The 26378-nt window shown below is 47.3% G+C and overlaps 1 protein-coding gene across 16 annotated transcripts in view; it reads right to left on the bottom strand.

Moving 5' to 3' along the window:
* ACTR3B (actin related protein 3B) overlaps positions 1-26378 on the bottom strand; it is an 88487-nt gene that overhangs the window by 18750 nt on the left and 43359 nt on the right. For 9 of the 16 annotated variants that reach the window (XM_082473819.1, XM_082473816.1, XM_082473818.1 and 6 more), the window contains 7 exons: positions 26103-26210; positions 22786-22929; positions 19852-20025; positions 18294-18386; positions 8542-8667; positions 7532-7615; positions 6131-6980 (listed from right to left, as the gene is read on the bottom strand). In XM_082473819.1, the coding sequence (XP_082329945.1) occupies positions 6885-6980; positions 7532-7615; positions 8542-8667; positions 18294-18386; positions 19852-20025; positions 22786-22929; positions 26103-26210 (825 nt within the window). In that variant the 3' untranslated portion in view covers positions 6131-6884. Of the gene's footprint in view, positions 1-518; positions 640-6130; positions 6981-7531; positions 7616-8541; positions 8668-18293; positions 18387-19851; positions 20026-22785; positions 22930-26102; positions 26211-26378 lie in introns of those variants that run through there. The other 7 variants (XR_014267067.1, XR_014267068.1, XR_014267069.1 and 4 more) reach the window with 3 other exon arrangements.

Below are 26378 nucleotides of genomic sequence, written 5' to 3'. Positions count from 1 at the left end.
TTCAGAGAATAAACAGCTGCTTACTTTTGAGACATAATACAGGGTAGAAAGAACTAATATTTTAACATGAGAAAAATCCTTCCATACCAATATCAAACGATAGGTCTTTTCCTCCTTTTAAACAAGATTTATTTCCATCCGACCAAGCGAAATTGATGTAATTGCCAGTTAGAACCCCCCACAATTATTTTGCCAATCAATTTATATTTCTATTTAACAAGCGTGACAGTTACTTTTAAAAGAAACATTATGAAATAGTCTTCAATCAGGTAAAGAATTATTTAACAGATAAATATTCTTAATGGCACTCTCTTGCGGTTTGAAATAAGCTACACGCTTGATTAACCTCACAAGCCTGTTCAGCACAACCGTACTTTTTACAAATGAGATAAAATGCAGGGATCATAAAAAATGAATTCATCACAGAACTGTCGGTACTTCAGTCACAAAAGAGCTCGTTAGGCGTATTAGTTAAGTTGGAGAATGAACTGGCCATCGCTACCATAAAATATACTTACGTCTTCAAGATTCCTGCGGGGTCATTTCTTCCACTGGGCTCTCCCGCTGACCACACTGCAGATGGTGACACAGTGGAGGGAGGTCCTCTCACACACGTGTGCTACAGCATCGCACACCCACCTGTCAGGTATACGGAACACCTACTGGAGTCATGGCTTAGGAGCCAGATTTTTTTTCAGAAACCTACTAAGTTCTTAACAGCTTTACTGAGATATAATTAACATGCTACAGAATTCACCTACTTAGTGTGTGTAATTCAATGGCTTTTAGTGTATTCCCAGAGCTGTGCAATCCTCCCTAGGATCAACTTTGGACACTTTACTCATCCCAGAAAGAAACCCCATACCTACTGGTAGGTACATTTCCTCCTAACCTTCCCCACCCCCCAACCCTCTCCCAGGCTACCACTGATCTATTTGATGTAAGAGCTAGATTGGGGGGGAGGATGTTGTGTACAATTTTATTTTTTATCTTTTTAAAAAATTTTATTGGAGTAGAGTTGATTTACAATGTTGTGTTAGTTTCAGGTGCACAGCAAAGTGATTGTTATACATATACACATATCCACTCTTTTTTAGATTCTATTCCCATATAGGTCATTACAGAGTATTGAATAGAGTTCCCTGTGCTATACAGCAGGTTCTTATTAGTTATTTATTTTATATATAGTAGTGTGTATATGTCATACCTAATCTTTCAATTTATCCCTCCCCCCCTTCCCCCATAAGTTTGTTTTCTACATCTGTGACTCTATTTCCATTTTGTAAATAGGTTCATTTGTACCATTTTTTTAGATTCCACATATAAGCGATATCATATGATATTTGTCTTTCTCTGTCTGCCTTACTCCACTTAGTATGATAATCTCTAGGTCCATCCATGTCACTGCAAATGGCATTATTTCATTCTTTTTTATGGCAGAGTAATATTTCATTTTATATATGTACCACATCTTCTTTATCCATTCAAGAGATAAATGTTATATTGTTAAAAGTCTTAAAGTCATGATGGGTAACACCCCAGACACCCGAAACCCAGCTTTCATCCAAGGTTATCCAAACACACAACACTTCTCACTATACAGCATACCCAGCCTGGAAAAACCAGGGATGGAGTCTTCATGTGATTAGAAATTTAATTCAATATTTAATGGGCACCCACCACGTGCCGGGCATTGCGAAGGTCCTGGGGGCACAAAAATCAGTCCCGTTTTCCAGAACCTCAGTCAGGTGAGGGACAGAGGGCATAGCTGGTGCATGGGTAAGAAGAGGCTGACTCGGCGGGGAAGGTCGAAGAAGGCTTCACACATCGGTGATGCTGGAGCCGAGGGCGAGAGCCCTCAGGGAAAGAAACCCCTTCTGGGGCTGATCCCTTCAGGATGCTGTGCGCCAACCTCCCCTTGAAATAACACCGTGATACCAAAGAGGAACTTCCAAATCCCAGTGTGTTCAACGAAAGCGTGTCTGTGGAACACGCATAACCAAGACTGAGGCATCCTCACAGTGGCCACACAGCGGCAGCTCCCAGCACAGAGCCAGGGGTAGTGTGTGTCTGCTAATCCCAAACTCCTAATTTACCCCTCCCCACCCTTTCCCCTTTGGTAATCATAAACTTGTTTTCTGTCTGTGAGCCTATTTTGTAAATAAGTTCATTTGTATCATATTTTTAGTTTCCGCATATAAGTGATATCATGCGATATTTGTCTTTCTCTGGCTTACCTTAGTATGATAATCTCTAGATCCATCCATGTTGCTGCAAATGGCATGATTTCAGTGAATGCAAACTTTAGATCAAATAATGACTTCTCTGCTCCCTAACTGTGTGGTCTCGAGCACGTGATTAAATCTCTTTGAGCCACAGTTTCCAACCTGGAAAATGGGGGGGATAATAGTAATGCCAACTTCACAGGCTGCTAAGATTAAATAAGGTCACGTGTAGTCAGCACTTGGCACAGTTCCCCACACACTCTGTGCTCAGCTCGGGGCCACTACCCACGCGGACTCGGGACTTCGGCGACTGGGTCACAATCCCGCTCTCACCTCTGAGGCCCCGCCCCACCTGGGTGACGCCGGCGCGCACCAATCTACCCAACACGCTCATGTCAAAATCCCCTCATCTCTTCCATTCCCAGTGACCTCTACACGATGACCACTCACTTCGGTGGTCCTGTTCTCACTGGGAAGTGCTCCACCTCTGAAATCCGAAACACTAACATCTGCCCTATGAGCCCATCCTCCTAACCTTGAAACTCAGGACCTTCAATCCTCCCTTCCCTTTACTCCCCACCTACCCGGACTTCATAGACTTCAAGGACAGAGAACCCCCAGGACACCTGCCCTGTCGCCACACTTGCCCGGCAAAACCCCACTCCTAAGGAAGCCAACTCGCTGCCTTCCTCCCTCTTCCATCCGGGCTACATGGAAGTTCCACTGAAGGGCGTCCCCAGCCCTGTGGATTTGTTCCACTAGAAGGATCTGGTGCATCCTGGGCTTCTCCTCCCCTCAACTCTGGACCACATCATCTCCCACCTCTGCGAGGACCTCGATCAAGTAGTTACCTACCCCTTGTCCCATTGGTATCTTTTTTTTTTTTTGGCTGCATTGGGTCTTCGCTGCTGCGCGTGGTCTTTCTCTAGTTGTGGCGAGCGGGGGTTGCTCTTCGTTGCTGTGCGCGGGCTTCTCGTTGTGGTGGCTTCTCTTGTTGTGGAGCACAGGCTCTAGAGTGCAGGCTTCAGTAGTTGTGGCACATGGGCTCAGTAGTTGTGGCACATGGGCTCAGTAGTTGTGGCTCACGGGCTCTAGAGCGCAGGCTCAGTAGCTGTGGCACACGGGCTCAGCTGCTCCGCGGCATGTGGGATCTTCCCGGACCAGGGCTCGAACCCATGTCCCCTGCATTGGCAGGCGGATTCGTAACCACTGCGCCAGCAGGGAAGCCTCCCCACTGGTATCTTGAACTTCCCTCTCCTGTGTTCTTCCCCTACCCCTCACACATTTAGGAAAAATATCATAAGCCTCATGTTCTTTGATCCAGTCTTGGCTAGAAGATTAGTAAAAGCAGACGTGGAAGCCCTCAGGAGGAGGAGATGAAGCCCCCCGTGCGAACACTGAGAGGCGGTTCCCACAGGCGGGCTGCAAAGAGCCACCCCGAGCCGGCCACCGCGTCTCGTTAGGAAGGGAGCGCTGGCAGATGCTCACACACCAGTTAGCCAGGTCTTCCTTAAGTAAAGCGTGCCTGTAATATTATCATCATAAAGTCATGTTTACATCTGTCAAATGGGGTGAAGCGACTTCTTGTCGTATCTACAGGTTTAACAGTTGTAAAAACTACTGACTTATAACTTTAGAATGTTTTGTGAAAGTGTGCATTGGTTGAAATTTTTTATAGAAAACTGTTCGCTGAGAGTTATAAGGCATTTATAAGGCATCACAGAAGGTTGATTTTACCCAACAACTCCATTAATACTTAACTCATTGCTACATTATGATCTAGTGCTAATTCAATCTGAAGAAGAGGTATGTGTAGATTTTCTTAAAATTACTAACAACTCTAAGCATTCTTCCTCCTTATAGAATGACCAATGCACATTGCAGAATCACATGCCATTTCTACATACAGTACATACAGTATCTGGCAGGTTTATGGAAAAAACAAAAAAATTATGATCACTCCAATCTACTAACAGCAATGGGGCCACTGCAATTCTCAGCTAGATGAGGAAACAGAAGAGAAACCATCTGCATAAGGAACAGCCAGAATTTAGATTCAGATCTTTCAGATTCAAAAGCCCTTCCTCTGCTCACCAGGGTTTTCAGCCCCAGCTACAGACGGGCATCACCTACCGCGCTTAAAAACAGAAAGTGAAAAATGCCTTCCTTGTTCCCTCCCACTCCCCCCATCCTGATGCATGTGGTCTGGGAGGGGTCTCAGCCGGAGTTGAGGGCCCCTTATCACACCAGTCACGTTCTCACGTATGACTCTGTCCCACCAATGTTATGTTAAAACAAAATGCTGGGGCTTCCCTGGTGGCGCAGTGGTTGAGAATCTGCCTGCCAATGCAGGGGATACGGGTTCAAGCCCTGGTCTGGGAAGATCCCACATGCCACAGAACAGCTGGGCCCGTGAGCCACAATTACTGAGCCTGCGCGTCTGGAGCCTGTGCCCCGCAACAGGAGAGGCCGCGACAGTGAGAGGCCCGCGCACCGCGATGAAGAGTGGCCCCCGCTTGCCACAACTAGAGAAAGCCCTCGCACAGAAACGAAGACCCAACACAGCCATAAATAAAATAAATAAATAAAATTAAAACAAACAAACAAACAAAAAACCCAAAATGCTCTGATGAAGATTCTGTAAGATGAGAAACAAAAGTACAGTCTCAAAGATAATCTTGTCCCCAACAAGGGCAACGGGAGCTTTACAAGTTCTGTGGTTGAAGGACGGGTTACGTTAGTTCTAGTTTAGCCAATGTGGGTGATACTGGGCTCCTGACACAGGGTCATTTGAGGGGCAGCTAAAACAGGAAGTGGGCACGACCCCTCTGAGGCCCGGGGCCGGCACTGACACACAGGAGCACGTTGCTCTAGGAGTCTGGGGGAAATGCACCTGCCAGCAAAGCACCTGGCCAATCAAAGCAAGGGGGGGACCAAGCAGAGGCAGAAACGGTGCGTTCTCTGTGAGAAGCGCAGAGACAGTGAGGCTGGGGAGGCAAAGGGCCCCAGTGGGAAGATGCCCACCGAGGCGGGAGACAGGAGGGGCCCCGAAGGTCCCACGGTTCCTGAACAGAAGAGGAAGGCGGCGGAAGCGGTGTTAGGGGAGGTGACGTCTGCCAACACGTAGGGTGCATGGGGCGCCTGCACAGGAGTTGGAGAGTTGTGACACAGCGGCTGGAAGACCATGAGAAAGCAACCCAGCCCCGGGGCCCTGAGCAGAGCAGACCCCAGCGGGGCTCCAAAGCAGAGTTTGGACAAAGGAAGAACTAAGTGGCCTGAGATTCTCCACCGAGGAGCTGGAGGGCCTGGGGTCGCTGACCAACAAGAGCAAGTGCCAGGGACCACCTACAGCCCGGGAAAACCGATTTTACCACACTGGGCGGAAGGATTCCTTTACTAGCCCAAACTTCTTAACCTTAAAGAGTAAAACCAAATGTTTCTTTACAAAGGCAAATTTTCAGAGAATAAAACATACTTCATGACCTAGAAGAAATACAATAACAGTTTAAAAAGTAACCTAAGTATTATAGGAAGAATGGGGTAAAACCAAATCTCCTAATTTAGCAAATTACCTTTCAAGCCAGCAATCCACTCAGCAGATGTCAGAGTAGCTACTCAAAGCTTAAAGCCATGAATTCTGAATTCCCAGGAAGGGGCAGTGGGAACCACGAGGCGCGTCCCTCCACCCGGCCCCTCACGCTCACAGGCCCATCCATCCACCCCACTTCTGACGGCCGAGTGGTCACTGCAAGACAGGCAATCCACATCACTTTAGGAAACCTCCTCCCCAAAACTTGGTGTTAATCATCAAAGCCTCCATAGACGTGAAACAAATTTCAGTATTCTTTGAAAGAAGTTCAGGCACAAAGGGGAAAACCAAAAGACCACTACAGCACAAGAGGAGATCTTTATAAAGAGTCTAACTGCTTTTATTACAATGGTGCAAGGTAGTATTTCATCCAACACTCACCAGCAGCAAACCGGCATCTTCTATAAAACAGTTCCAGAAAGTTCAAACAAGAAAATGAAGATACGTTGTCTGTAATAATTCTCATACAACACTGCTTAGTGTTTAAACTTCACATCGCTCCAATAAAGTGTAACCATTTTCTTCTAGCAAACATGTGGCCAAAAAAGTTTGCTCTGCTTTATTTTGTTTGCCTACAAACACATCAGAACATGCCTCACAATTAAAAACGTTTTATGACAACACTCCATGACATCGACATCTACTCATGCTCGGGATCAGCCAGTTGTACCAAATACCGTAAAATACAAAATGATAGGAAATATAAACATCAATTTGTATTTCAAGTTTATAACATTTTATTTACAAAAATAGTCTGGGAGGAAAAGGGTTGAGAGCCCCATACTCTGCCCTGGGTGGGGAGCTATTTTGCGCCGTGTTCTAGGGTTTTCCGTAACAAATCTGAGAGTCGCAGCTGAATTCCTCCGGAATTGGGTCTGTGGACGCAAAGCTCGGGTGGAGAGGAGAGCGGGGGTGGCGGGGGTGGGGGAGGCTGGGCGCGGAGGTGGCTTTGCGGGGCTCCCCGGGGCACCACGGCACGCGCACTATGTACAGGAGCCGGTCTCCTCCGGGTCTGAAGGACACTTGCGCACCGCCGCGACGCCACTGGAAGGGCGGTGTCAAAGCCACCACTACGACATGACTCCGAAGACAGGGTTGTGGCGGCAGATGGTGGGGCCGTACTCCTCGTAGTCCTTCTTGGTGTGACAGACCTGGAAGAACTCGGGCTGCACGAGGCAACCAGCAGACGGAGCATAAACACTCCAGCAGAGAAACAAACCTAAGTACACAGCCAAGCAAGTGAGAAACTCTCCTCGCCCCGAATCTCCATCCTCCCCCCGTGACCTCTGTCACGGATTCTGACCTCTTCCAACTGGGAGCTTATTTCATTTTTTCAAAACTTATTCAGCTTCTATTTAGGAACAACTATGTGCTCGCCCTACATCAGCAGTTCGTTAGCTGGTCCCAAATTTGAGGCAAGGAAGCAGTAATTACTCGGAAAAGTCACTGGAACTAATGATTAACGCAAGATGTTTTAGGTTATTTTTGGATTCTCTTATCCATATTATCTGTACCCCTAATTGGCAAGGATGCTTACGAATTAGCTGTGCAGTTTAAATGGTCATTAAAGTTATTTCTTCTCAGAATTAAACGTGCGGCTGTTTAGAGCCACACACAATTAGAACACACATAATTTAACCTCCAAAAGACAGCATTTATTCAAACTCAGCAGAGAACACAGAGATGAGAAGACAGCACAATCTAGAAAAGGACTTACAGTTGAGGCCAGCATCGAGCCTCCGAACCACACCGCATAGCGCTGCATATGATGCGTTATCACCTGGACCTCCACGGGCTTGGGCTGGAAGGGGAAGTGATGTGTGCTGACTCACCGGTGCAGACGCCCACACCCTGACGCCTTCCACCTACTGGACGCGGCTCCACTCAGAGCCTCCTCCCGTCCCGCAGGCCCTGCCTGCAGGTTCAAGCGCCTCTGCTCGGAGGCGAGCCGGAGCAGCCGCACTCTGCCCTGAAAGGAAGGTTCTCAGCCGCTCCTGCTGCCAAACCCGCCTGGCACCCGGCCCCGGCCCCCTCCCCCGGCCGGGGCGCCGGCCCCAGGTGGTGCAGAGAACAAAGCACACAAGTCAAGGGCAGGTTACCTCTATCTAAAGGCATTTTAAAAAGTAAAATATCCAAGCAAATAACCCAACTGATTTTTAACTAAACAAATTAGATATTTTAGCATTTAGAGAGAATTCCAAATAACACTGTGTCCCCAAAATACTATAAGAATTACACTTTGCCAGCAGTGTGATCCCACTCGGTGAGGACACACAGGTTAGCTCCCATTCACCCCACACCAAACCCCAAGCTTGCCTGGGTAAACCGAGTAAACTCACCAGCTAGTTAAGAATTATTATCTTGGAGGAACACGGTGTTAACGCCCCGCTCGCGTTAGTCATCTGAGCTTAATGAGAATGTTCCCGAAGGACGTTACAGTTCCTCACCGTGAACTGACCCATCTCCTTGGGATGCTGGTCATTACACTACACACCTGACCTCTTACACGCAAAGACAACTGCTGGCGTGCGTGGGTCGGCGGGCAGTGTGAAGCGCGCAGCTGCCTCGGGAGGTCCGTATCCGCCCTGACCGCACACCCGGGGCGAGTCCAGGTGACAAACCTCTGAATGTCACTTCACACGGTGGCTGAGAGTGGCTGCAACTTGCGCTTCTCCCTCGCTGCCCAGACGGGCGCGCCCGCCGGCCTGTGCTGGGGCGGGGCCTCACCTTTATTCTGCCGCCGCTGAGCTCCTCGCTGAGTCTCAGTCTGGCGTCCACCACCCTTTTTAAGTCTCTCTGCAGGCGACGTCCAAAGTCCCTGAACATCGTGGAGCCCCCTGAAAGAACGACATTCTAAAAGACACAAAGCAGAGGTTTCCTTGCGTGAAATCACCCGCCCACGCTGGCCTAGTGACCTGCCCACGACACACCCCACGCGCCCAATCGCTTGTTTGAATAACACACTTCAATCCATGTGAAAAGATAATCACCGAAGCAGAGCTAATGCTATCAAGAAAGTATAAACTGTATTTTTTTTCCTGTGTCACAAATTCTTTCTCTTGGTGCTTTTCCTCAATTATAACCAAGTGAAAACAGGCTGCCTGTTCCATTTCTCAAAGGGCCATCTTCTACCAACACCCCTCCCCGTTTTCTCCTGACAAACTGCAAATCTAGATCTTTGAGACAACATCCTGCCCCAGGATCAACATCACGAATAATCACTGCTGCACCCAGTCACCTGTGGAGAAATCGCTCAGAAACAACAGGAGACGGTTCGGCTCCTATCAGAGTCAAGGGGCCACCAACCCACGCTGCTCTCAGGGGTCACCCCTGCTCACCGACGCTCCTCCTCGACCTGGCCAGGAGCTGAGAGAACCAGGACCAAGTCCCGGACAGGTCAGATGGCAATCTTAATAGAGTAAAACAAGGGCATTCTGATCCCCACCTTCTTGAAGAGACAGGTCTCTTCACGTGCTAGCACCTTCACATAAACTGCGTATCTGTTTGCTACTGAGAATCACAATTTAAAAGCATTCTTGATATTCTGGGCATCATATCTTAGAATAAGCCTCACAGTTCAATTCTCGACGTCATAAATTATATCGATAAAAAAATTTTATCTAAATCCATCACTGCTCTTCCAATTCTGTCACTTGCACTATTGGCACTCTTTCTAGCATTTTTCTCTCCAATGCAGGATACAGTCTCGGGTCAGTTACTGCAATTACTTCTCATATCTCTGTAATGGACTTTTTTAATTTAAAAATTAACTCACCAGGGTATGAAAACGAATGTTCGTTAAGATCAGAAGCATTGCAAGATCTTGAGTTGCTTTCAAAGGTGTAACACATAAGATTCATTTTTTTCATTCATTCACAAAACAATAAAAATGGTGCTGTGTATACGTGGTCAGATGATTTTAGACAAAGTAGCCAAGATACTTCAACAGGAAAAGAATAGTCTTTGCAACAAATGATGCTGAATAATTAATATCCACAGAGGAGAAATGAACATTTGCTTACTTACCTTACTTCACACACACAATTTAACTCAATATGGATCACAGATTTAAATGCAAGGGCTAAATAAAACTTACAGAACTTCTAGGAGAAAATATTTTCTTAAAGTCTTCATGACTATGATGTAGGCAAAGATGTCTTTGATCGGACATAAAAAGCGTTAACCATAAAAAATAAAAACTGACAAATTCAACTTTATAAAATGAAAACTTCTATTCTTCAAAAGATACCACTAAGAAAATGAAAAGACAAACCACAGACTAGGAAAAAGTATTTGCAATACATACATCTAACAAAGGACTTATATCCAGAATATAAAAAGAACTTCTACAACTCAATAATAATATAAACAAGCCAATTAAAAAATGGGCAAAAGATTCAAACAGACATTTCACAAAAGAAGATACACAAATGACTGATAAGTACATGAAGAGATAGGCAACAGCAGTTGTAATCAGGATCATACAAACTAAATCCATTACACACCAAGTTTAGGTTAAAATACAAACAAATGAAACTCTTGCACATCGCTGGTGGAAGTATAAATGATACAACCACTTTGGGAAAAGTTCAGTCGTTTTTATAAAGTCAGTGGTTACTGTTTTCTTTCTTAAAGACTTTGGCACTTCTCAAATTTTCTAAATGCATTTTAAGCCAGAAACGATAATCCTCGCTCACCTGTAGAGTCCACGTTTCCTGCACTAAGATCGTGTTTTACAGTGCTGTCCGCCGACCTGCTGAAAGGCCGCGCAGCCCAATCTGCACAGCACCTCCTCACTCAGTGCGGCTGTGCTATCTGCTTACCCAGACCACCGTGCGGACTGGGTTCTTCTACAGACTGCAGCTCACTCTGCTGCGCAACTGTTTATCCCGTGATGTCAAATAAAAGCCTCAGTCGTAAACTACCTCTACAAAAGCAAAGGCCCTGGCTTCATGCTAGTGAAGAACATCCCAGCACACATCATCGTGGACACTACACACAGCCTGTCAGCCACCTGATGTTTAAGCCAGAAAGACAAAGTCTATGTTAATAATAAGCTCGTTCAGTACCTTATATAGTATTAAAAATAACAAAAACTCCCATTCCTGTAACGCTAAGTATATTTTGTGCTGGAGACTCTATTCTTACTCTTAATCCCGTCTGACAGACACGCCGTGCCCCTACCCACCGTGCTATTCTTCTGCTAACCAGAGGCACAAAGTAAGATGCTCACAGTGAAGTCTCCACCCCCCACCGCTCGCTACAGGTTAAGATGACAACTCTCCCGGCAGGGTCTATTTCCCCTACGTGGAAATTTTGAAAGGCTTGTCCCTCTTTAGGGACAAGAGCTTTCTTTAAAATAAAAAAATTCACAGCTTTTTAGGGAAGCATGCAACTTATTCTGTTACAGCAGTTCTCAAAACTTTTTAAAAAATATTTATTTTTATTTTTGGCCACGTTAGGTCTTAGTTGTGGCACGCGGGCTCTCTAGTTGTGGCGCGTGGGCTCAGTAGTTGCGGCGCGAGGGCTTAGTTGCCCCGCGGCATGCAGGATCTTAGTCCCCAACCAGGGATTGAACCGGCGTCCCCTGCATCGCAAGACGGATTCTTAAGCACTGGACCGCCAGGGAAGTCCCGGCACAAGAGCTTTTTTACTCTCAGAAGGAACCCAAAGACTGCTATCCCAGCAAAGTTTGAACAAACCTACTTCTCAAAGGTGGGCCATACGATGCCCCATCCTGTCCTAGAGGAAATCCAACTCTAAGCCGGCTCGAAACGGCTGCCTGACCGTAGGAGACGTAACAACCGATGACAAATGTCTTCCGAGAATTACCTGCATGTCTCCTCCCCCGGTGACTCCTCTTCTCCCCTCAGCTGCTGGCACCTGGCCTCTGCCCGCATCCTCACCGAGAACCCAGGGGCCACCTCGACCCTCGTCCTGGGTGACCTCTCGGCATCACCCGACACGGCTGATGACAGCTGTCTCCCCTTGACTCCCAGAGTGTTCTTTCTCTTCTTTCTTCGACGGCTCCTTCCTGGCTTCTTGGATGGTTAACTTTGTGTGTCAGCTTGGTCTGGCGCCAGCACCCAATGACTGACCCACACGGCAATCTCGGTGTCGCTGTGAAGGTACTTTGCAGATGTGGTCAACGTTAAGAGCGCCCTCCCTAACGCGGATGGGGCCTCTTCCAAGGAGCTAGAGGCCCCGGGAGCAAGAATGAGGCGCTCCCCGAGCTGAAGGAGTTGGCCTCAAGCCCGACACACCCGTCAGGGTCTGTCCCGGTGCCCACGTGAGGCCGGGCCCTCCTTGGAGGCTCAGTGCACATTTGCTCAACGTTGTCAAAACGGTGTCAAAACAGTCACCATCGGCCCCTCCTCACGCTCTCATAACAGTAAGCCTCTGAAAGTTCCTCTCCACCTGGCAGGTCAGTGCTCAGCTGTGACATCACTCTTCCCTCCCCAGCGACACACGGATCCTGCCATTTCTGGACACGTGGGCAGGAAGCATCAGCTATGGGGGTGAGCGTGGCGCCGGGGCTGGACCAGCAAGCCCTGAGCCTGCTCCGTCCACCACCCCACCCGCTCATTCGCTCACATGTCAGACTGCACTTGGGATCTCACCTAATAGAAGGCCTACTGCGAAAAGGGGTGAACAAACCAATAACGTCTTAAAATGTGTATTTTGCTCTCTCAAGTATTAAAGATATTTCAACTCGTTCACCATTAAGAATAAAAATACACATATAACTCACTTTGCAATAGCTTCTCTGATTTAAAAGGTATTAACATACTTATATATAACCCAATTCAAGCAATCTGTTCCAGAAAAATCATTCCTTGAACCGTATCAAGATGCAGTCTCGTCTGCTTGACAAACACAACGAATGAGAATTTTTAACAACTCCCAGCCCGCTGCCAAAGCAGGTCTAAAAATATTTAATTGCCAGCCCCGCTCTCCCTCCTGGACTTGCTCCCCACCACCTTCAGTACCACTCTGGGCTCCGCCCGGAGCAGAGTTCTGCAGCTCTGCCCTGCGCCCGCGCTCCCACCTATGCCAAGTGCCCTCCCCCTGGCTTGCATCCCCACCTCATCTCTGCAGGCCGAGCCCTCAGACCAGCTCCATGCCACCTTCTCCAAGGCTTCCTTGAGCCCCTCCCATTAAATTTCCATGACACCTCAATTAACAACATTTAGCTTGTGGTGGTTCCCGTGAGAATTATTTCGGTATTATTTTTAGCTTTTTTATAAGCTCTTGAAGACAAGATCCATCTCTTATACATACTTAAATCCTCTAAGTTAACAACAATAGTGTCTTGTATTTAGTAGAGACCCAGCTGCGTTACAAAGCAACTCAAAATTGGCTTTGCCCTCGAGTAAAGCATGAAAGCTACTAAATGCTGACTAACCCCAGAGTGAACTAGTTGCTAACAGTGGTTCTCAATTTAGCTGCACATTAAAATCATCTGGGAAGCTTTTAAAATCCGGATGCCCAGAACAATTACCTCAGAATCTCTGGGGGTGGGACCCAGACATCAGTATATTTTAATGCTCCTGGGGTGACGCCCACGGACAGCCAGGGCCGAACACGTCTCGTTTCAAGCAGCACCTGCTGCTGGCAATGACTTGGCTTCGTGGGGAAGTCACAGGCCTCCAAGACTTGGCTCTCACACACGAGTCCCCTCCAGACCCGACCTCCATCATACTGAGAGACTGACCAGAAAAAGGGGGCATGGGAATACCCTTCTGATCTACAGGCCAGACTGAAATAAAAATTAGATTATAACTCCTTTTGTCCACAAAAACCCGTTTTAAGTTTTTGAAGATTCTAGATTTTCAAAGGCACATTTTATTCTCCACTGACTTCTTTTTCTTGTGTACTAGCCTGAGGAAGGTGTTAACTCAAGGACCAAGAAGGTCTCGGGTGTTTCCTCCTGCTCGCTTCACCATAAGAAACTCCACCTACAGTTCCCGAGACAGCCTGGGAAACATAAGAGGTCCAGGCCCGGCTGGTCCAGACGGCGCCTCTGGGAGCAGGTGAGGCAAAGGGGAGACACCTTCCTCTGACGCTGAGCAGCAGACCTCAGGGCACCAAGCAGCAGCCTCAGAACCCTTCCCGCGGGGCCTGCGGGCTCCCCTCTGGCTGGTTCGGCCCCCTCAGCCGCCCGTCTGAGCCTGTGGGCACTGCGGGGACAGTGCACGGAGGCAGAAGTCAGGAAACCAGCCTCCTGGCGGGGCACCTTGCCCGGGCACGGAATCCAGCAGGGCTCAGCAGACGGGCTGCTTCCCCTCGGCAATCATGAGTTTCTTTGGGTACGAACCTGCTTCCTACGTCTTTAGTGGCTACTGAGTACTTTTTAAAGCTCCATGGCAGGTGTCTGAGACACTGACAAGAGGGGGCCCAGCAGGTAGGAAGAAACATCGGTAACAGAGGAGGGAATGACAAAGTAACGGTAAGACTGGAAATACACGCTACCTAAAGACACGTGAACACAACTCTCCAGAGCAAGACGCCCACGTGTTCTGCAGAAGCACTTGTATGTAGTGTGTCTCTAATTACTTTCAAAATCCCACAAACTGTACATCTGTGCATTTCATGAACACAGATGTCGCAGTGGAAGGTTCTTTCCACGGCAAGCTCGCGGCTAAACTCTGGAGGAGGAGGCGGAGGAGGGGGAGGAAAGCGGGACCAAAAGTACAGAGTGAATCCGAAGAACAAGGCCGCCCGCCCAGGGTGCCGCCCCGGGAGCCCGGAACACGGGGTGACAGCCTCTGGAGACGAGGGGGCAGAGCAGTGGCCGGCGGGGGCCACAGGGCCCTGGGGTGAGGGGAGCCTTTCCCAACAGCAGCCCTGGCTGCAGTCAGTGAATTGACTGTGTGAGGCCTGAGCCGGAAAGTGTGAGAATCGCGCTTCCCGCCTACGTCCCCAACGCCTGTTTTCATACACAAAGTTCTTGGGAACACAACCCCTCCTGGTCACTCGCGTGTTCTCTGGCAGCAACACAGACCACAAAGCTGAAAATACTTACCATCTGGCCCTTTGCAGAAAGAGCTGGCCAACCCCTGGTCTAAAACCACCAGGGGAAAAGCACGACGACAGCCATTACCTGGCAGGCAAACACGCAGGAAAGGGCATTTTTAGGCTTCGATATTACACTTGCATTCACTCATCAAGCCCTTTGTTTTGGAAACAAGTCCCTTTCGTAGTGGCCGTGGCAGAGGTGCCAGCAGACAGTCCTCACCCTCCCCACGCCCAGGGCTGGCAGTGCGGCCGGGCCACGTGGCAGCGACGGGCCACGGGCGGGAGCCAGGTGCCTGCCAGCCGCACCGCAGGGGACAGTCCGTGAACGCACAAGTGAACGTGTGCTGCGGGCACATCGGGGTACAGAGCCCGACAAAGGAGAAAAACACGGCCCACCCCCAGTCAGCCCCCCACCAAGCCTACTGAGATCCTAAACCACTCGCAAGGCTGCCGTAACTCAGCCAAGGTCCCGCACGGAAGCACTCACGCAGCTGGCGGGGCAGGGCCAGGCGACCAGGGCCAAGCAGAAAGCCCTCGAACGCCTCAGGGAAGAAAATTACTTTTCCTGGGGGTGAAGCGGTCGGGACAGGGCTTCTCTCTTTGCAGAATCGTCTTCCTTCCACATTTTACATAATCTTCAGTGTGATGTGGTGGAAAAAGCACGAGCTTTCAAAGGTGTGGCAAGTGGACTCAAAATCCAACCCTGCCACTTCGCTAAGGGATCCTACCCGGCGCTTAACCCCTCTCCAAACTCAGCTGTCTGCTGGACAGCTACATATAAAGAGTGAAATTAGATCACAACTGGCTGCTGGACAGCTACATGTAAAAGAATGAAATCAGAACACTCTCCAACCCCGTGTACAAAAATCAACTCAGAATGGATTAAAGACCTAAATGTAAGACCAGAAGCCATAAAACTCCTAGAAGAAAACATAGGCAGAGCACTCTTTGACATAAATCATAGCAATATTTTTTGGATCTGTCTCCTGAAACAAAGAAAATAAAAGCAAAAATAAACAAATGGGACCTAATTAAACTTAAAACGTTTTGCACAGCAAAGGAAACCATCAATAAAACGAAAAGACAACCTACTGAATGGGAGAAAATATTTGCAAATGATACGACTGATAAGGGGTTAATATCCAAAATATATAAACAGCTCATACAACTCAACATGAGAAGAAACAAACGACCCAATCAAAAAATGGGCAGAGGATCTGAACAGACGTTTTTCCAAAGAAGACATACAGATGGCCAAAAGGCACGTGAAAAGTTGCTCAACACCGTTAATCATCAGAGAAATGCAAATTAAAACCACAATGAGCTGTCACCTCACACCTGTCAGAATGGCTATCATCAAAAATACCACAAAAACAAATGTTGGAGAGGGTGTGGAGAAAAGGGAACCCTTGTGCACTGTTGGTGGGAATGTAAATTGGTGCAGCCACTATGGAGAACAGTATGAAGGTTTCTCGAAAAGCTAAAAATAGAACTACCTTATGATCTAGCAATTCCACTTCTGGGTATTTATCCAAAGAAAATGAAAACACTTAACTCAAAAAGATATATGCACCCCTATGTTCATAGCAGCATTACTTACAATTGCCAAGATATGGAAGCAACCTAAGCGTCCATCAACAGATGAATGGATAAAGAAGATGTGGTGTGTATATATATATATATATATGTATACATACACACACACACACACACACACACACACACACACACACACACACGGGAATATTACTCAGCCATAAATAAGAATGAAATGTTGCCAACTGCAGCAACATGGATGGACTTGGAGGGTATTATGCTAAGTGAAACAAATCAGACAGAGAAAGACAAATACTATATGAGCTCTCTTATATGGGGAATCTAAAAAAGAAAACAAACTAGTGAACATAACAAAAAAAAAGCAGACTCACAGATATACAGAACAAACTAATGGTTACCAGTGGAGAGCGGGAAGGGGGTAGGGGCAAGACAGGAGTAGGGGATTAAGAGGTACAAACTACTATGTATAAAATAAACAGGCTACAAGGATATACTGTACCAAAACAGGGAATATAGCCAATATTTTACAACAACTAGGAATGGAATATAGCCTTTAAAAATTGCAAATCACTATGTTGTACACCTAAAACTTACATAATATTGTACATCAACTATACCTCAATAATTTTTTTTTAGAAGTCCAAGACCAGTTTGCTCCATTTGACCCAGGTCCCTCTAGTTTTGCCTCCTTTTCCCATCTCTGGGGCTCAGGGCCATCATCTATTAAACAAGGAGCTCAGGTTACAAGGCCATCTCTACTTCCTGTAAATGTACTGAAAGTGAACAATCTGTAACCGTCGGCAGAAGTTTCCTTTCCGTTAGGATGAAATAAAGACTGAAGAGTGCACACCTGTCCCTTGTTTTCATGGACAAGACACAGCTGATGTTACGTGAGATTTAAGAAGCAGGGAGAACAAGGCATGTATTTTACTAAACTTACTAATACTCCCACCTTTCTTGCACATTTTGTTGGAGGAGAGAGCTGTTTAATTAAGGACATGTAACAATAAAAATAGAATTATAATTTGTTTTCACCCATAAAAAGTTGTCTACATAGGAAAATGTTTTCCAATAACAAAAATGACATTTGTTAACTATAAAATGTCAGTCTTAAAACACAAGAAGTAGAAGGTAAAAGTTATGCACCTTCCACCCCCAAAGATATTTTAAGAGTTTAGCATTCATTCAAAACCTTTTCATATATATATATGCAAACTATATTTTTAAATAAAATAATACTACGTGTAAACTTTACAACTTGCTTTTTCACTTAACAATGTACACTACAGACATCTTTTCATTTGAATTTACACTGATTCACCTCATTCCTTTTAAAGACTGCGTAGTATCCCATTGTGTAGACGAAACAAAATTTATTAAGCCCTCACTCCCGAGCCTGGTATGCTCCTCTTTAAACTCAGCTCCCTGGGCTGAGAAGGTAAGACGGGGCAGAGGCTGAGGGCTGAAAATTACATGAGTACTTTCTACCTGACTGCTTCATTTCAGGCTCTGACCTCCTCCTGGCAACAGCACATTTGGCACAAACCTAAATACGCATGAAGCAAGACCAGTGAATTCATGGAAATCATGAGGGGAAGGATACCCTTCATCTTTCCATCAATACGTAGGGTTAAAATTGTCCAGTTTAAAATACAGCTGGCCAGGTAAGAATAAAGCCACGAGAATACTTAAACACTTCTGGTGAGCTGAGTCCTAATTCCAAACATTTAAGTCATCTCCACTCCAAGAAAAATATTTCGCCAGTATGCTGGCCTTTAACAAATCCTGTGAGACAGGAGTGAAACAGGAACATCTGCATACTGATGTTAAGAACCTATTATTCCAAGAATGCTGGGCCTTTAACTGTGGAATGAACCCAAGCACCTTACCCAGGCAGCTTATACCTTATACAGCGGACGACGGACATCGATGGGGCAGTTCTGTATGACTTCATCAACAACGTCCGAGATGGACTCCATAAAGTCTGGGTTGGCAAACTGAATTTCACATAAATATAAAAGAAACATTACACATTTCTCTCAATAACTTTTTAAAAAAGTAACTTTCACAAATACAGAATGTACTATACCTTTAAAACCGTCACACTGGAATGACTACGTCAAATGTTCATATGTCAGAAGAACCCAAGTGACTGTGCATGGGGTGATGGTGACACGTGCCCTCAGGAGATGACGCGTGTGGGGTCAGCAAGGGGAAAACATCAAAGAGTAGCAAAAACAGACCAGCTCTGCGTTAGGACACACGGTGAATCCTGCTGTCAGAGCGTGAAACGCGTGTGCACGACGTATGTGACATGTAATGAAAACGCCGTGAGTATAGAATAAGTACATCACTTATGAATGTTAACGTCGTGAAAAAACTAACCATGATATAAGAAAAAAACACAGTCAATGAAAGATCACACTGTAAACCTGAGCTAGAAGCCTGGAGAGGGTTCAGGGGGGGTGGCTTTTAAATGAAACAGTGTGGTAGCAATCATGTCACTGAGTAAACAGTCTTGGATTCAATTCCGTAAGTTAAATAAGTTAAAGTATAAATAATTCAACTTAAAAAAATTTTAAATACACTTTAAAAGTCAAGGAAAGCTTTAACGTACTCAAGGAGAAGAAGGTAACATCCAGTTGCTCACCAGCTGTGCACTGGACATTTTCGGTTTTATGTCTATTTTAAATCAATAATATCAAAGGCATGATTATTAGATTACAGTAAGGCATACATTGTGTGCCATTTCCCTATACAAAATGGTCATACACATCTAAAAACAGGCAGCAGTTTGTAACCCACCTATCAAATGTAAGCTGAATAGGCAGAAAAATATACCAAAATACAAATAAAATCCACTTTATTTAAACCTTAAAATGTTGCCTCTTGATGACTGCTTCTGCAAAAGTAATAATAATTCTTTGTGACTATAGTTAAAATGATGGTATCTGTAATTCCTAAAGCCCATCTAACTAACGGAAAGGTTAGTCCTCAGGGAGAAGCTTTAACTAACTTGCAGCAGGGAACACAGCAGGACCAACTGCCTGGGGTTAAAAACTGCAACTAGGATGGACCATCACCAAGGACGGAAAGGTTACATGTTACATGTTACCCTACACCCATACAAAGGCAGATTGCATTCGGTCCCCGGGATTAGCTAGTTTTCCTATTACTATGGATTAATTTCATTTCCATTATCTTCTATTGCTCTTAAAGCTTCTCCCTAATCACTCATTATCTCTAACGGAGAACCAAGTCTAAAGGGGGGCATCAGTCAAGCAGGCAACCTGCACAGGGGCTGCAAGAGCTGCAGCGGGTGCAGCGTGTACCCCAGTGTCCTCACGACAGGCGGCCTGAGAGCTGCTCAGGAAACCCCACTGGGGACTCTCCGTACACACACGAGGTGGCAGTATCGCTCCACACGTGCCATACCTCACACTCAAAAAGCTAACATCGTACCTCCGGGTGAAAGAAAATCTCAGGGCCCAGGAACCTTTCGTAGCCAACGTCTATAATGAACTTCTTCTGGTTGACTGCATTGATCCCCGTGTACTGTTTGATCCACTTCTGAGGATCCACATCATACTTGGCAAATTCCTTGACGATATCAGGGCAAATGTAACAGTACTTCTCCTGCAGACACACACACACAGATGTCACCAGAGTCCGCCCTCTGACAAGTACCCAGTAACCCGCAGCATCAAACACCCTGAAATGAGTCCCGCCCACACGCAACTCCAGTGTGGACGCGTGGCCAAGCCTCATAGACTTTTCATGACTACGCTCTGGACCTGTAAATCTGCTTCCTTTGCCGCTTGGCTATGAACCTCAGCCCTACCCTATCAAATTTTGCTGCGTATCGTCTGAAGTGATGTCTAAAGGTATCCCTCTCCACACAGCACCTGGCTGGGCACACACCGCCATCCACCCTGCACCAGCAGACCGCACTCCCCACGGTGAATGCGGTGGATCTCACCCCATGCCCACCAGGGCCCACCGGTGGGCCGTGAACCTGCTGTGCAGCCCGACACAGCACGGTCATCGGCTCCACAACAGCATTCCCTGAGCACCTAGGCACACGGGATGCGCAAGTGAACAAAACACACACAGACCGCTGCGCACTGGAGCATAGGCTCTGGCTGAGAGTCAAGAGAGTAAAGTGACAGCGTGATATGTAAGTAAATGACACAGCACGCTAGAAGGCGGCAGGTACCACGGACAAAAGAAAAGGCCCACTTAGGCGGGATGGAGCTGCCGTACGCCCACGCACGAGAACCCACTCATGTTTCCACCCCAGCACCGGACCAGCCTGACGGGTGGAAAGTGTCTCCTCAGCATCTGGTGACGCTCGACTGGGGATCTCTGGGTCGATCATCTGTCCTGAGAGCTAACCTCAGCAAAGCAGCAGGTGGCACTTGGGTGGCAGATTCTGAAAGTAAGCTGCCTGTGGGCAAGGTGGGCTTTGTTCAACACCAGGCACACAACTGGTGCTCACTACACATTTTAGAAGGACCTCTGAAGGTCTTTTCATGATATCAAGTTTAAAGTTTCTGAGAATCCCCGAAACAGATCCTAATACCATCCTTGATATACTTTGTCGAATTATAAGCTACACAACCCTGCCTGCTGACAACAGAGTCAGTCCATATGACTTTAAATCTACAGACTGGAGACAGAAACATTACATTGCCTTAAGAGGCCTGGTCAATTTCTTAGGGCACCTCAACTGGCTTAACTGATTCGGTGAAGTGGGATGGAGCGCAGCCCTGTCGGCCCTAAGTTCTGGACGCCCGCTGCAAGGACGGTGTGTGCCAGAGCCCACCAGCCTCAGGCCCACCAGCGACCCCGGGAGTAACAAGGTGCAGGGGCTCTAACCGCCCTTTCCAGGATCTCCTCCGTCAGGGAGAGAAGTGAGGCGAGAACGAACAGCAGGGTCGGTGCAGCTCACGTGGAGGGAACACGAGGAGTGTCTTCCACTCCTGACCTCCACTGCCGAGCGGCACACTGTCGGGGCCTGAACGGGCCAGCCCCGGGGTCAGGGTCAGAGCCGGACCCCAGACAGCCAGCAAGTGGAGGAAATGCCTCCCGATCATCACACTCAGGGCTCTGCTCACCCCACGTCCACCCCGAGGGCCGGGTCCCATTTGTGAAAGAGGGGGTGGTGAGGGAACCTGGATCAGAGACCCAAATCTCCTTCCTTGAAGAAAGGCAAGGAGAGGAAGAGGGAAAGTTGGGGAAATATTTTATTCTAAAAAGAAAGTCTTATGTTGCTTCTACAACCTTCCCACCAGAAGGAAAGGACAGGCCCTGGTGCCTTGGCTGGGCATTCGCGGTGCTCCCGTCCTGGGCACACGGGGCAACGGGCCCCTCCTCACAGGAGCCCTGACCACTGCCAGTGTGCCCGGGCTCAGAACACCTGTGTTCACCAAGAGCGGCGGGTGAAACGCGGGAGTCCCGCCCCCGCCCCATGCTTCCTTTCCTTTTATCCAGCCCGGTCCTGGGTGCTTAGTGCGAGGAAATCAGGGAGCAGCGATGGGGGCGCGGGAGAACAGGCTAAACTCCCCTGCGGCTCAGAAGCTAAGTGTATGCTCAAGGCCGTGTGTCATCCCCACGTTTCAATTCTTCTCCAGAAACAAACAAAACCCTTGCTCTTCATCTATATGAAGATCACGCTTGTATTACTAAGAATCTCTTGCATTTTGGCTTAAAAAAAACCACAATAATTTGTCCTGATTTTGCAACCTGAAAAGAAAGCTCCTTTAATCAGGGTCTGTCAACTGCTACACACACAGTCATACAAAGACCAGACTGATGGATCAGATCAAGCGGGCATTTTAAAAAGGGACCAATGAGCCATTTTCCTTCTACTCTTATTGATTTAATTTTAAAACCTCCTGTAACTTTCCCAGCATGGTAATTACAGTCTGGAAAGTACATGTGGATTCTGTTTTATGCTTCCACCCTAGAACAGCATTGCTCTGAAGTGTCGTTCACAGGGCACAGAACCACAGACTACAGCTACTGGAAACCAGTTTGGATACTGGCTGACCTCACAGGATTCCTCACGGCCGCTGCTGCTGCCTGTTCCTTACTCTAGAAATGAACGTGGAGGGAGACGTGGGAGACACATCCAGCTAACTCAAGGTTCCACCTATCAGGCGCCAATGAAACAATGCTGTACTGCGTAGGGCGCTCAACCCCAGCGCCCAGCCTCGATCAGGCTGTTCTCAAGTATAGCTGGAAGCTCCACAAGCGTACACAGATCGAGACCCCCATTCGTGGGGAGTGGGGAGGAAGGAGGGTGAGGGCGGGGGGTCTCAGCAGCAAGGGAAGCACCCAAACACCGTTCCTCTCTCACCCGCAAGCCGGCCGGCCGTTTGCTTCTGCTTTTACCTTGATGGCTTTGGCAGTCTCCAGCGACTGCTCCGGAGGAATCCCCACCTCCCGCTCCCTCAGCAGCTGTTGCATGAAATACGTAATATCTCTCCCTGCGATAGGGATGTGTTTGATGCAGCTCCCAATGACATACCCTTCTGCCTAGGAAGAAGAGGAGACAGACGGCGTGTGAGCGACTCCAGGAGAGAAGGGCTCCCTGGACGCTAGGTCAGTCTCCCGCCCCGCCCGGCCCGCGTCACTGCATTTACTGAGCCCCCACTCTGTGCACAGCTCGGGCCTGGAGGTCTTTTCAAACGACTGCAGGCACAATTCCGGTAGTAGAACCGGAGATGCCCCGTAAGCCACCAAAATGACGTCTTCGTCAGGAACGTAAAGAGAAAAACCAAATAAAATGGCTCATTTCCAAAAAGTACTGCCGTTTGTCAGAACAATGGATCAATCACTTTTTTCTTCCTCTAACCAAAAGGAAGACGTTTATCTATAAAATCATTAAAACAACTATAAATCCACCCGTATCTGGTTAGCAGGCAGGACATGGACCCCACCACCTGGACTCAATCCGGCTCCACGTCTGTGGGCTGAGTGGCCGTGGACACGTCGGGTAACACGCTTCATCCTCAGTTCCTTCATCCATAATATGGGGCAAACGGGGTTTACAGTACAGAATTCATGAAACAGAGTAAGTCCAGCTCACAGCCCTGCTTGGGACCGGTAGTTAGGTACTCAATAAACGGTCCAGTTTACTGTACAAAGAGCGGCACTTGGTAGGAGTGATTCTGGCCAGTTCACCCAAATGCTCTGCCATGTGAGACCACGCTGGGAGGAGCTGGGATCCTCTCGCTGGGCCGCCCCCTGCCAGCGCCAGGAAGGGAGCTACAGCCCTTTGCCGGCGGCCCGCAGCTCGGCCCGAGGGCCCACACCTTTTAAAAGGAGCTATACACACACACACCCCCGATATATGCGGAAAATATGCCTGAAATATACATAAATAACTAGTAACAGGGTTCTCTGAGCAGGGGGCCTGGAGGAGGAAGATGAGAAGGAAGAGGAGGTCTGACTGTCCACTGTGTGTCTCCCTGCGGGAATGGCGCCACGGAAGCCAGGCTCGGAGCCTCCGGCTGCTCTACAGAGCTGACAGTCAGAGAGAGAAGCCCTACCCAGCTTCATCAGGTAGAGAAGAAACACTCCGCGATTCCTGTGAAGCAGTGGCTTCTGTGCCAGGTGCCCCTGAGACAGAGGGACAGGAGTGACTCCATGGTTCGGGGGCCTCAGCTCTAACGATCGTAAGCACAGATACAGTTGCCAGTTAAGTTGCAAGAACAAGTCACTGAATTCCTCGTGTGCTTTCTTCTGATGTACCTACTTCTACAAGTAAGAGTAGGTGTGGCTTTTCTGAAGAGTCCGAGCCATTTATAAAATATTTTAAGATCCAGATAAAAGGTATGTATAAATTATTAAAATAATAAAGATCAACTTCAAAACTCCTAAGAATATGAATTCTAACACAAACTGTTCACAATTTTTGTAATCCATGCCTTACATATAACATTTTCTAAAATGAATTCAACCAGTGTTAAGTAAGTATCAGCTTCATCACAGCATTAGATATATTAAAACAACCCACAATCCAACAACAGGAAAATAAGTGAGTAATGTTACACCCCCACATGATGGGCTATTATGTAGTTACTATTTTTTCACAGAATATTTAACCCTAGGAAAAAATATTAGGGATTAAACCAACATGCAAAAGATAATTTTAGGATTACATTGTACAATTAGAATACAAAATCAGACATAGGATATTCCAATTTTGCTTAAAACGTGCACACATGTGTTTAAGAAAAAGAGCTTAGAAGGCTATACAACCAAAAGTATGATGCAGCCCTCCAGGTGGGTTTATAAGTCATTTTATTTTCTTCTTCACATTTCTCTATTTTGTCCAAATTTTGTACAACAAATGTAATTTTTATAATCAGCAAAAAAACTGAACTGAGAAACATAAAAAAGTTGAACAACGGCTTTCTCTGTGGGCCTGTACACTGTGTGGTATTCGTTTTCTTCTCCTCAATCAGATGGATGAGGAAGGCAAAGAAGCAGGGCCCACAAGCACCTCTCCGGACCTTGGTCTGTGCTCATCTTTGAGGGCAACGCTCAGAGAGAAGGCCGGTCAGCATGACTCCTCAAGGGGCACGAACAGTTGTCACAGCCCACTAAGGAGGAAGTGCTCGGAGCCCGGCCGAGGGGCGCTCCGAGCACAGAGAAGGCTCTGCCCCGTCTCCCTCACCCCGCGGAGGGCACACTGGCAAGGGCGCGGGGACGACACACTGACCTTCCCCTGCAGTGATTCCTGGCCTTTCAGGAACTAAAGCCTTAGCCTATTAGTACATCATTCCTTCCACTTCCTGAAATGAAAACGGTGGCTCTTTTTTCAATTAAAGTAAATGGTTTAAAAAAAAAACAAACCCAGTTTGCATTTTTAAAAGGAGCTATACACACACACACACGCACCCCATATATGCAGAAAATATGCCTGTAATATACGTAAATAACTAGTAACAGGGTTCTCTGAGCAGGGGGCCTGGAGGAGGAGGATGAGAAGGAAGAGGAGGTCTGACTGTCCACTGTGTGTCCCCTTGCAGGCAGCTTCCATTCATCTTCAAAAAAGCAAACTTCAAATAATTCATTTAAATAGTCCACGGGACCGAAAGAAAAATATAGACGTTGTCTCTTGACCCTGAATTAGGAATCACTTCTCTAATATTTTGAAAATTAAAACCAAAAAGTGACACTGCAGAGCATTCTGCAAGTCAAAAGGAACAATCTCCCCTTCTTGGCTCTTAAATAAATTTTGAAAAACAAGAAGCGATTTCTCTAAAGCGTGAGCTGGCTGAAGCCGTCCACATCGTGTCACAGAGCTCACCCTTCAGAGCGGCGGTGCACCACACCTACTGATGCCCAAGCTGACAGCTCAGAACGTAAGCCAGGAAGGCCCTCCTGGTGATGGACCCCCGGTGATCAGGCAGAGCCCTGGAGACCCCGAACGACTGCTGACATCCTGACTGCAGAAATTTCCCAGCATGAATTCCAACTTGCCAGCACCGAAGACACTGGTCTTCTTCTTCTTTCTCACATACCTGAGTTTAAAGACTCTTGTTACCTTTGCTAAGTACAGTTACGGTTTCTAAAGTGTACTTTAGAAAGTACCTTAACTTCTGTACCTTAATTACAGAAGGGTTTTTTCCTTTAATCTCTCCCCTTACCTCCAGTCGGGGGAGGCCTACAGAAAGCGAAGCACTGAACACTCTGCTTACCACTGGGATAGCATGGGTGACCCCATCCCCACTGTCGATGACGATCCCCGTTAACGTACGTTCGCCCACTTGTCGCGAGGTCCAAGACGCTGCTAAGGCCAGCACTGCCTGCACCAAAGACACGGAGACCATTAGCATTCGGAGAAACTCTTCCCAAGGACTGCACCTGATTGTTCTCAAGCTCAATCAATAAGACCTTTCTTATGAGTAACTCTTTCCCTTCCCTATCTTCCATCTTCCCCCCAAAATTCAAATTCCAAATTGAACAACTAACAC

This window comes from Balaenoptera physalus (genome assembly GCF_965194825.1).
Source record: "Balaenoptera physalus genome assembly, chromosome: 8".
NCBI classification, from domain to species: domain Eukaryota; kingdom Metazoa; phylum Chordata; class Mammalia; order Artiodactyla; family Balaenopteridae; genus Balaenoptera; species Balaenoptera physalus.
The sequence above is the reverse complement of the archived record's forward strand: the minus strand, read 5'-3'. Positions and strand labels throughout refer to the sequence as shown.